Genomic DNA, 12,368 nt, shown 5'->3' on the forward strand with positions numbered 1-12,368 from the left:
CGCCCCCGGACCGCCGCACCTCAGCCGTCGCTACTGCCGGCCTCGGCCCCAGCCCCGGCCCTGGCCTTGGCCCCGGCTCCGGCCCCGGCCCGGCCACAGCCCCGGCCCCGGCCACAGCCCCGGCCCCGGCCTCGGCCACGGCGGCGGTGGCGGCGCCCCTTCCGTCGAACGACGAGGGGGAGCAGAGGGTTTCCACGGTGGCGTTCCATGGGAGGTGATGAAGCGCCGATGGAGGAAGCCGGGCGGCACGGCTACTTGGCCGGGGCCTGATGCTCTCCGTCGGTAGCCATGGAGGATTCGGTGGAGCGGTGGCGGCTTCCGCCCCCGGTGATGGTTCAGCGGTGGTACGCATGATCCGCGCCGCTGTCTTCTTCCCTGGTGATCCGGCAGGAGGGACTGGCGGCGTGGGGGCTGCTGGTCTTGCTTTGTTTTTGGTGGCGCTCCTCGGGTTTCTCGCAAGCGAAGATGAAGATCTACCGGAGGTCAGTTTGCTTTGATTTTGCTGGAGAGATGAGTTCCGAAAAGCTCCGCTGGCCAATGGAACAGTGCATATTTTGCCTGCAGTTTGCTGGATCGGGTGGTATTCGGTCGTGCGCACCCATGTTTTTATTCCGACCGTTTGGTTCCGGAGGGAGCGCCGCGAAGCTATATTCTGTGTTGACATCAGATGACTTTTTGGTCCATGGTGAAGTCAGAAGAAGGAATATCACGAAGGCCGGATTGGTGGACTGGCTAAAGGAGGTTCGAGTCAACGTGATGCTGAGGGATCTGCTTGGCGTTCCAGGCTTGCATCAGTGGTATGCATGTGGGGGCGGCAGCACAGGAGAAGTTGAGAGTCTTACCTCTCAGGGTGAAAACCCAAGGTCTGGCCTTAACTGGTTGTGTCTGGCAATGTTCTTGTTGGAGGCATTGTTTTGAGAGTGGAGACTATCTTCAGGGAGAAATCCTAAGACCTTTGGTCGGGCGACGACGGCGCTGGTGCACTGTTTCCTTCTTGGAGGCGTCGCTTTTGGAGAGTCTGTACTTCAGATGTTGTCACGGTGGTGGTTGTATTGCTGTTGCTAGGTCTAGAAGGCTGTAGCGGGACTTTTATTTCTTAGTTTTCTTTACTCTTTTTTTGGCTGTGTGCATCCGTACTGCCATTAGGGTGGGGCGTTGTTGCAGAGACTGGGTGTAATTGGTATCTTTTGATATTAATATATTCCCTTTATCGAAAAAAATCGAACAAAGAAACCATGGAGCAGGAGATCGTGGAGAAGGAGTTTGTGGAGAAAGAGAAGCTGTGAAGGAGGCGGCCAAGATCAGCCACCGAACACGTAGAAAGAGGAGTAGATAAAGAAGGGCAGCAGGAGCTCGGATGGAGCAGAGGAAGAAACTTGAAAATCAATTCCTAGAATTAGATTCAGACATCTTGAAGTAAGCAAGTCATGGTGGTGCTACTAAATTTGATTTGTATGCTTGTGTCTTGATCGAATTTATGGATGTGAACTACCAGACTTTGGAATCAGCAGTGTTATTTTCGTCACACATCTATACGTGATATGAAAAGTAGTGGTCGGCCGGAGTCCGTCGGACCATCACAACTCTTTGCTGTTCTATCTCTTTTGTTTCATCAACATATAAGTTATTCAGTCATTGTAAAAAATATAATAAATATTAAAAATTATGAAAAAGGCCAACTGGGGTTAGGTTTATGTTTACGGAAGTTAATTGACTTTGAGGGGAAATTTTAGATTGTCTGACGTTTATCATTGTCCTTTCTCTCCCGTTGCAACACATGATCCCTAGTATATTTTTTTTGAGCATATATGATTCCTAGTAAATTTTAAAAAGTTAGAAACTATTTGGTTGATTGGGCAGGTCCAAGTGGCCTAGCAGGCCGGCCGAAGAGGTCCGGCTGGACCAGGTTGACTAGACCCAGCCCAACCGCCACCCTCTCTCGACTTTCGCTTTTCTCTGCACGACTCCACCTCCCCTCGCTGGCCTGGCCGACAGCCGCCGCTCGCTGCTCGCTGCCCCGGACACCAGTCGCCACCCCTGCCGCCGATCTCCACAACGGGCGCTGCCGCCCGCTAGCCAAGCTCTGCAACCTTCTCCTCTTCTAGTTCCCCGCCGTGTCGATGCTCCCCGTGCCCGCGCACCAGACCATGGGAAACACTAGCCGTCTCCCTACCGGTCACCGGCCATCACCTGTGGCCTCCAGCGTCACCAACTTCCATGTGGATCACGTCATGTTCACTTCCCCGACCGCGGCCCCGCGAAGGACGCCATGGCGCCCGCTGCCTCGTCGCCGAACCCTAACTTCTCCCCAAGCGGGGTGGCAGCGGCGGGGAGATGGAGAAGGCGACCATAGCGTCCCACCAGTATAGACGCGCAGATCGCGGCGGGGCCACCCCCGCTCGTCGGCTGCTGGCGCTCCGGTGGCACTCCCCGACCCCGACAACGTCTCCTTTAACACAGTCGTCACCGCCCCTACCTCCGTCGCGGTCACCGTTTTCGCCCACTCCCAAGATAAGGGAGGTACCCGGATCGATATCCGATTTTTTTTGCTGCTGCTCGAGTTCCAGTTTGTTGGTGCTCACTAGGTTGTTGTGGGAGTACATCTTCCCAAGAGATGAATATTAGCTTTGGTTCAGGGACCGTATTTTGTACTTCTATCTGAGACTTATGTATCTACTGCCCAGACATTATATATGCCACTCTCTGTTAATGCATGTTTGTGTTATATGAAGAAGTACACAAAAACTATATGCAACTGAAGATGAAATTGAAAAATTCCTGATGAATAATATATCAAGTCGCGTTATCTTGAGATTTAATTTGTCTTGAGTTTAGTAATGACGAATGATGCATAATATATCAAGTAATGTGAATATTCTGCCCTGGAATGTATTCTGAATTTTTACTTGACGTAATTAAATTAAGAGTTGTGCACTTAAATTTAGGGTATAATGGAATGTTTTGTGGTGCTTATTCTATTTAATATTGCAGGAAGCCATTACGAAAGCTGAGTCTGCTAGTAACAAATGTACATGTGTTGGATTATCCAATCTTATATTTACTTCCCAATATGTTTATTATGTTGCACGATTTACATGAATTAATTATCCTGGCACGCATGAGCTTCTCATGCACAAGGAACATTGGAAGCATATAGCTCAAGTTAAATTGTTTGAAAAAGCTGATTCATAAGGAAGTTGACAATGCTAAATGATCCAACTTCCGTTAGTATAAAAAGTGGTTTCTCTTTCATACTGCATTTTCTGAATCTAGCTTAGATGTTACCTAATTAATCTCAATAACCAAAAGTTGGCCATTGTGGATTTTTGGTGATGTTCTTTCGGATAGGAGATGAAAAAAAGTAGCCATCTCTTTGATTTGTGTAAGGGTTCGACAAGCAAGAACTCATGTGTGCAAGAAACCATGTATAATGTGGTGACCATTGCATCCTTACCTTGGTCGTCAGCGAACATCTATGGGCGGAGAGCTCGAAAGGTGGAAAATGGTGGCTCGGCTTTGGGCGGTGAGGCGGGGAGGTGTAAATAGGGCGGCGGGGGGGGGGGGGGGGGAGTATCGGAGGGAGGTGACGGAATTTGTCCCGCCGTATTTTCCCTGGCGGGCGCGTGCTCTGCCATCCCTCCCTCACATCAGCGCGGCGCATTTTTGCTCCAGCGAGCGCGAGACATGGCTACATCGCGATAAACGGCCGAATCAAGCGTTTCCCCTTATACAATTTTTCATGTGCTTTAAAGTTCGTGCGATACAGGGAATCTTTCTCCCATGGGCATCCAAGCGCTCGTTTTTTGTCTTCACGCATGTGATGAAACCCATTGTTGGCAGCCAAACAGGCCCCTACTCCAATCTTGTCTGGTTTCCTACTCCAATCTTGGCTTGTTGATGCTTGGTTTAGCACTTGCTGAGAAGCTTGTGAGCCTTTGTCCCCATTGGTCTTCATGGACGATGGGTTGGTTGTTGGTTGGCATGGCTTGAAACTACATAATCGTCTTCAAACCTCCTTGGGGTGAAGCTTTTGTGGCTACTGGCTCGAAGTGGCAGCGGCAGACACAAGATATTGATTGTGGGCATTCTAATTTAAAACAAGACACGTCCATTAAAATCAGCTAGCAATTTAAGGTCCAAGACACTCGAAACATAGCTACAAACCCTAATTCCCTATATAAAAGAAAGAGCGTAATGATTTACTTAAATTTTAAGCCACCGTGGTCTTTACTACTGCCACATTAGGGATTAATATCCATTCGAATGCGTGATGCATAAGTTTTACATGCGGGAAACGCAAACCAAAAAGGCACATCCAAAATTTGATCTTAAATATATACTTGGATCCTACCTCACAAGGTCTGCTCATTTTGTGACGAAGCACACCCCACACGTCATAGTAAGGTATAGTTCTAAGAGACAAATGAGGATGACACATTATTATATTGATTTTTCGCTCAAATTGGTATAGCTATAGGACAAAGAGGAACAAATTTTGTGAGGCTCACCCCGAACTTCTCAGTCATATCAATCCCTGCCCTTTCCACCTCCACCGGGAGCTTCCACTCGAACTGATTCAACAATGTTGCGAGGACCACATGCACCATCCTGCTCGCCAACGGCATCCCGGGGCACACCCGCCTCCCTCCACCGAACGGGAGGAGCTCGAAATCACCACCTTTGTAGTCCACCGTCCTCCCGATAAACCTCTCCGGCATGAACTTGTCTGGTTCAAGCCAGATGCCTTCCTCTCGGCCCATCGCCCACACATTCATCAGCACACGGGCGCCTTGGGGCACCATGAGACCCGCGATCCTTACATTTTCCTGGGCTTGCCGCGGTAGCAACAATGGAACCGGAGGATGCAACCGAAATGTCTCCTTGACTACGGCTTGAAGGTATGGCAATTGGTCAATATCAGATTCTTTGATGCTCCTCCTCATGTTGATGACTTGTGTGAGCTCCTCATGGGCTTTCGCCATTGATGATGGGTTTCGGAGAAGCTCCACCATCGCCCATTCCACCGTGCTAGAGCTTGTGTCACTACCCCCGACAAACAAATCCTGCAACAAAACATAAGATGTGTTGCGAAGTAATTAGTAGTCATATACATATTTACCATATGCAATGAACATATTTGCTAATGTATAATAAGAATATATATGTTTTCTAGTTGACTTTGAACTATGTGCACACGAATAATAATATCTAATCGGACCCTCCATAAATAGGCGACATATTTAAGATAGCAACACATTCTTGAATATGTACAAGTTTGATCTTTATTTTCTAAGATCCCTATAATTTTTTGTGACGATAAATTTACATCCACTTTATTATTTAGCTCAAAAATCCATTTTTCTTCTACATGCTCATTGTGATGGAGGGTGCGAACCAACCTGCCTTTTTTTCTCAACTCGTTCATCTCCCTACTCATGTCCTCCTCCCCCTCCACCTTTTTCACCTTCATATCATCCATGCATCTCCCCTCCTTCCCCACAATTCTCCTCGTCGCTCGGATCTTTCACACATCAAGAGCGACAACGCCACAATCGGGTGCCCATCTAAGTCGATAGGGCAAAGTAAATTTACCGCCAACATCCATGAACATCCAGTGGTATATATGGTGGTTGTCGTTGCCACCATCTTCTTCGAGGCCAGGGGTGCACGTCATGATCAAGGTCGTTTATACTTCAACACTAGTGGAAAATGGTGCTTTTGCACCGGTTGGTAAGGGCCATATGCACCGGATGCCCAACCGGTGCAAAGCATCCGGTGCAAAAGCCCCCCCCCCCCTTTTGCACCGGTTCAGTTGCGAACCGGTGCTAAAGGGGCACCACGTGGCGGCTGTCGGTATTACGAACCGGTGCTAAAGGGTCTGTCGCGGCAGGAAAATGTTCCAAAACGCTGCCGCGGTAGAACCCCGCTACCGTAATTTTTTTTCGAATTATTTTTCACTCCCTCTTTTTTCCTTTTTTTCAGAATTTTTATTATTTTAGTTATTTCACAAGTTTAGTATCTAACTACCCTTATCTCTAGTCTAATTACTTACTCGTGCTTAGACTTCCCGCTCGGTCACCCATCCTCCCACTACTCTAGCACTAGCACACTTAACTTCCAAGTTCCTTTCCATCTCGTATCCAAGTGCTTCGCGCGCATGTATGTGATAGTAGTATCATATCAATCCTATTAACATATCGGTAGATGTCATATTTCTTTATTGTTCGAATTTCAAATAATTCTTTTAATAAACAAAAGTAATGATATAATAATAATCTAGACTAAATAAATAAACATTAACTTTATAATTTGTATTATTTTTAATTATTTTCAATTTTTTAAATTTTTTTGCCAAACCTAAAACCTGAAATTTTGAAAAACTTATAATTTTCAGAGTGTAGTCTTTATGCAGGATACAATTATTAATATATTATACCCGGGTGAACCCGGATGTAACTTTTTCCCACGATGATTTTGATATATTATACGTTTTTTTTTCGACATCGTATGCAAAAGTTAATGCGGTTTTACCATTCTTCAAACTTTTTTTGAAAAAAAAAATCAAATTCAAATTTGTTAATTTTCCCTAATAGTAGGTTGTGTAACATACAGGAATCTCAAAAGATTTTATTTTTTAAATTTTCTATCATTTTCTTTTCTATTTTACAACGTTAAAAAAGGCGATCCACGGGGGGGGGGGTGGAGGTGCGTGGGGAGCAGAAAAACCTTTTGCACCGGTTCGTGTTACGAACCGGTGCTAAAGGGTAGACAACACGAACCGGTGCAAAAGGGTTCGCGGCTGACGCCAACCCTTTAGCACCGGTTCGTATTACGAACCGGTGCTAAAGGTCCCACACGAACCGGTGCTAATGCCCCCTGGACGTCCAGACCGCATGAACTGGTGCTAATGACCCCTTTAGCACCGGTTCGTGCCAAATCCGGTGCAAAAGCTCTTTCGAGAACAGGATAAAAGCCCTTGTTTCTACTAGTGCAACATCACACAAACCCTATTTCAAATTCCCTTTCCCGGACCTTTATTCCTCCTTTCACAATTTTATTTACACTTCCTCGTTCGTCCTCTCGCATGGATTTATCATACAATATATACAATAGATGTACATACCATATAGATTTCACCTATAAATATTGACATAGTTTTCTTTATATCCGAACTCATGACAAATATAGAAGGTCAATTATTTTAGAATGGATGGAGCAGGTGATATTTTTTCTTTCGAGTTATTCTACCCATATCACTAGTCGGCGCTGGAAAAGGTTGATGTGTTGTATGCGTTTGTTTTATTTTTTTTGCAAAAATTTGGCCGAGCTATTAATAATCATGAAGAGCAATATAAACAGCCCAAAAAATAATAAGAATTATAAGTAAGAAGTTTTGTTGTTGCAAGGTCTGCACGTTCTTAATCTTCGTCACTCAGTCAAATGGCAGTCATTGGGAAAAAAGAATCAGAGTATAATTCACCTTTAATTGTAAATCATTTTTCTGTGGCCTCGGACCCGTGCTGCCTATTTAATCATTCCCAGTACATTATTAAATTGCCACTAGTGGTAGTACTTGTTCAATTGAAAATGATGTTTGTGCAATTGTGTGGCAGCAGTGCAGCCTTTGCTGTTGTTGGCCGTAGCCCACGTGAGGCCACAAAAGTCCATGTCTCAGCAGTTGCAGATTGGGTAGCAATACGGTAATATTATCAATATGCACAGTACTTGAAAAGACTAATAATGCGTGGAAAGTCATTTTGGCTCCTGGTGCTCTTGGCATATTAGAAAATTCAAAAATTTATATTTATAGATTTCACAAAATTGAGAAATGGCGTTGCCCGCGGTGGGCGGCTCGGGGGAAACAAACCTCGCGCCGCCGCCGGTCCCGGCCTCCTCCGTCCTTCCGCCGCTGCTGCTGGCCTCGCCGCGGTGGAGGCGGCCCCCGCTGCCAAAGGTGGCTGGGGGATCCCGCGGTGGACGCGAGGGCTGCCCGGCGTCCCGACTTCGTCTTCTCCGGTGCTTGCGGCAGCTTGACGGCGACGGGGTGCAGCAAGCGGTGGGATGCGGTGGCATACGACGCTGGTGTGGCTTGTGCTTTAGGCGGCGCTCCCGGCGGCGATTTCGGCCAAGACCCAGCCTGAGCCCAGATGGGCTTGGCGGGCCGCGGCGTGCGCGGCAGCTCCTGGTGCAAGGCGACCGTTTGCTGCTTCACGGTGGTGCCTCCGGCCGGCTGGGCATGGTGGAGCTATAGCACTGCCTACCGGCAGGCGGTTCGCTGGCATCTCGTGGACGCTGGGGCAGCGGCCCCGAACATGGTGGCGACGGTTGATACGTCCAATTTGCATCACTATTTATATCATAATTTGCTGTTATTCATTGATATATTTCATATTGGGACACAATACTTATGTTATTTCATCTATTTTGCATGTTTCATGATTATTTGGGGATCGAGCACCGGAGCCGAGATTCCGCTGGAAAAAGCACCGTCGGGATGCAATATTTCGGAAGATCAACTCGTGGAAGGGAGTTTTACCAAAAATCCTATTTTTCCAGATGACGAAGGAAGCCAGAAGGGAGAGACAGGTGGACCCATGGTGGGCCCACACCATAGGGTGGCGCGGCCCATGGCCTGGCCGCGCCACCATGTGGTGTGGGGCCCCCTCAGCCTCTTTCGCCTCCTTTTCTTCGCGAAACCCTTCGTCCCGAAGACCTAAGCCACTGAGGAATCCTCACGAATGGTTACAGCCGCCTCTGCGGGGCGGAGAACACCAGAGAGAAAAGAGCTCTCCGGCGGGCAGGAATCCGCGGGGAAATTCCCTCCCGGAGGGGGAAATCGACGCCATCGTCACCGCCATCGAGCTGGACATCATCTCCATCACCATCATCATCATCTCCACCATCATCACCGCCATCTCCACCGCTGGACATCGTCACCGCTGTAGCAATTTGGGTTTGATCTTGATTGTTTGATAGGGAAACTCTCCCGCATGCGATTTCTACTTGTTATTGATGCTATTGAGTGAAACCATTGAACCAAGGTTTATGTTCAGATTGTTATTCATCATCATATCACCTCTGATCATGTTCCATATGATGTCTCGTGAGTAGTTCGTTTAGTTCTTGAGGACATGGGTGAAGTCTAAATGTTAGTAGTGAACTATGGTTGAGTAATATTCAATGTTATGATATTTAAGTTGTGGTGTTATTCTTCTAGTGGTGTCGTGTGAACGTCGACTACACGACACTTCACCATTTATGGGCCTAGGGGAATGCATCTTGTACTTGTTTGCCAATTGCGGGGTTGCTGGAGTGACAGAAACCTAAACCCCCGTTGGTATATCGATGCAGGAGGGATCGCGGGATCTCGGAGTTTAAGGCCGTGGTTAGATTTATCTTAATTACTTTCTTGTAGTTGCGGATGCTTGCAAGGGGTATAATCACAAGTATGTATTAGTCCTAGGAAGGGCGGTACATTATCATAGGTTCACCCACACAACACTTATCAAAACAATGAAGATTAATCAACTGTATGTAGCGAAAGCACTAGACTAAAACCCCGTGTGTCCTCGAGAACGTTTGGTCATTATAAGTAAACAAACCGGCTTGTCATTTGTGCTAAAAAGGATTGGGCCACTCGCTGCAATTATTTCTCTCGCACTTTACTTACTTGTACTTATTTCATATGCTACATCAAAACCCCCTGAATACTTGTCTGTGAGCATTTACAGTGAATCCTTCATCGAAACTGCTTGTCAACACCTTCTGCTCCTCGTTGGGATCGACATTCTTACTTATCGAAGATACTACGATACACCCCCTATACTTGTGGGTCATCAAGACTATTTTCCGGCGCCGTTGCCGGGGAGTGAAGCGCTATTGGTAAGTGGAATTGGTAAGGAAAACCTTTATCGTTTGTGCTGATTTTATTTCACTCTCGTTGCTATAAGTCATTATGGAGAGATCTTCTCTTCAATTCCTATTTGGGAAATCTACTACTACTGCAACGGTAGTGGATGAGGCGCCAGGTGAGGAAGTAATACCATATAAAATACCACGAAAATTATTGAACATGTTATGGATAACCGCTATGAAGGGGATGGAACTGTCCATCCTGGTGATCATTTACTATTTTTGCATGAATTATGCGGGTTATTCAAATGTGCAGGTATTGCTATGAATGAAGTTAGGAAGAAGCTATTCTCTATATCGCTGTCTGTTAAAGCGGTGCATTGGTATAAATTGCTGAAGAATGGTGATTCTCTTGATTGGGAGGACATTGTGCCTTTATTTTATTCCAAATTTTATCCTCCAAGTGAAATTCACAAAGATCGGAACCGCATATATAATTTCTGGCCTCATGATGGAGAAAGTATTGCCCAAGCTTGGGGGAGATTGAAGTCTTTAATGCTCAAATGCCCCATTCATGAGCTTCCTGGTAATGTTATTATTGATAATTTCTATGCAAGACTTTCTTTTCAAGACAAGACCTTGCTGTATACTTCTTGTTCTGGATCCTTTACACGCAATAAGGAAGAGTTTAAAAGGGACCTTCTTGATCGGATCCAAGAAAATACTCGAAGGTTGGGAGAACGACAAGGATAGAGAATCGGGTATAATTTATGATTATAAATGCATTGAAGCTTTTATGGATACTGATACATTTCGTAATATGAGTGCTACATATGGTCTTGATTCTCAAGTTGCTGCAAACCTTTATAAAGCTTTTGCCTCTCATTATGAATTGCCTAAGAAGAATTTTGATAAGTATCATGAACCGTATAAATATAAAATTGATTCATCTATTAATAAATGTGTTGTAGTTGAAACTGCTGATCGTGTTATTCCTGAAGCTTATATTGAAAAAAACTCCTTTTCCTGCTAAAATGAGGGAGTACTCTGTTATAAATAGTGCGGTTCATAAAAGTGAAAAGAAACCTATAGAACCTGAAGAACAAATAAAAGTTGAACTTCGTTGTTGCAATAGTTAAAGATCTTGTGACTCGAAAATGTGGAGGATGGTCATATTATTTTCCGTGAAGATGCTTCTAATATTGTTTACATCCTAATAAACCCAAACAAGCTAGTGTTCCTATGCTATCCGTTAGAATTGGTGATCATTGCTATTATGGTTTATGTGATATTGGTGCAAGTGTTAGTGCTATACCTTATGAGCTTTACACGGAGATTATGCACGAAATTGATTCTTGTGAACTTGAAGATATTGATGTGGTTATTCAGCTGGCTAATAGAGAAACTATTTCTCCAATTGGTATTGTTCGAGATGTGGAAGTTCTATCCGGTAAGATTAAATATCCTGCTGACTTTTTGGTACTTGGTTCTGCTGCTAGTGATTATTGTCCTATCATTTTTGGTAGACCTTTTCTAAATACTTGTGGAGCTATTATAGATTGCAAGAAATAGAAAATTTTGACTAAATTTGCTGGTGAATCTTATGAGTTTAACTTCTCTAAATTTACTAAAACTCCTTATAAAGCTGATTTGCCTAGTAATGATTTTAAAATGGAACAGTGTGCATCTATTGTTGTTGTTCCTAATAATCCTTTGCAGCAACATTTGGAGAATAGCGAGAGTGAAGTTTTTAGGAAAGAAAGAGATGAGCTTGAGGAGATTTTTCTTCGCCAACCTATTCTCAAGCATGATTTACCTGAGTGGAAGACTTGGGTACAACACCGCCACCAAAGGAAGATCCTGTTTTTGATTTAAAGCCTTTGCTCGATAATCTTAAATATGCTCATATTGATGATAAGAAAATATATCCTGTTATTATTAGTTCTAAGCTTACGAGTTTGAAGAAGAAAGATTATTGCAAATATTGAAGAAACACCGAGGTGCTATTGGCTATACTCTTGATGACTTGAAGGGGATTTCTCCCTCTATTTGCCAACACGCCATTAATATGGAAGATGATGCGAAGCCTGTTGTTGAACCTCAGCGTCGTCTAATTCCCAAGATGAAGGATGTGGTAAGAAATGAGGTATTACGACTTCTTGAAGCTGGTATTATATATCCTATTGCTGATAGTAGATGGGTTAGTCCTGTGCATTGCGTTTCTAAGAAAGGAGGAATGACTGTTGTGCCTAATGATAATGATGAGCTCATACCTCAAAGAGTAGTTGTAGGGTATAGAATGTGCATTGATTATCGAAAAGTTAATAAGGTTACTAAAAAAGATCATTACCCTTTACCATTTATTGATCAAATGCTAGAAAGATTGTCTAAAAATACGCATTTTTGCTTTCTTGATGGTTATTCTGGGTTTTCACAAATTGCTGTTAAAGCTAAAGATCAAGAGAAAACCACTTTTACTTGTCCCTATGGAACTTATGCTTATAGGCGTATGCCTT

The 12,368-nt window shown here is 44.8% G+C and overlaps 1 protein-coding gene across 1 annotated transcript; it reads right to left on the bottom strand.

Moving 5' to 3' along the window:
- Positions 1-4,254: 4,254 nt before the first annotated feature.
- LOC124672628 (cytochrome P450 76C4-like) lies at positions 4,255-5,375 on the bottom strand. The gene has a single exon (XM_047208829.1). It carries the CDS (start codon positions 5,010-5,012, stop codon positions 4,458-4,460), a length of 555 nt encoding a protein of 184 aa, XP_047064785.1. The 5' UTR covers positions 5,013-5,375; the 3' UTR covers positions 4,255-4,457.
- Positions 5,376-12,368: the final 6,993 nt, after the last annotated feature.

The sequence above is a fragment of the Lolium rigidum genome, chromosome 1 (assembly GCF_022539505.1).
Source record: "Lolium rigidum isolate FL_2022 chromosome 1, APGP_CSIRO_Lrig_0.1, whole genome shotgun sequence".
NCBI lineage: Eukaryota > Viridiplantae > Streptophyta > Magnoliopsida > Poales > Poaceae > Lolium > Lolium rigidum.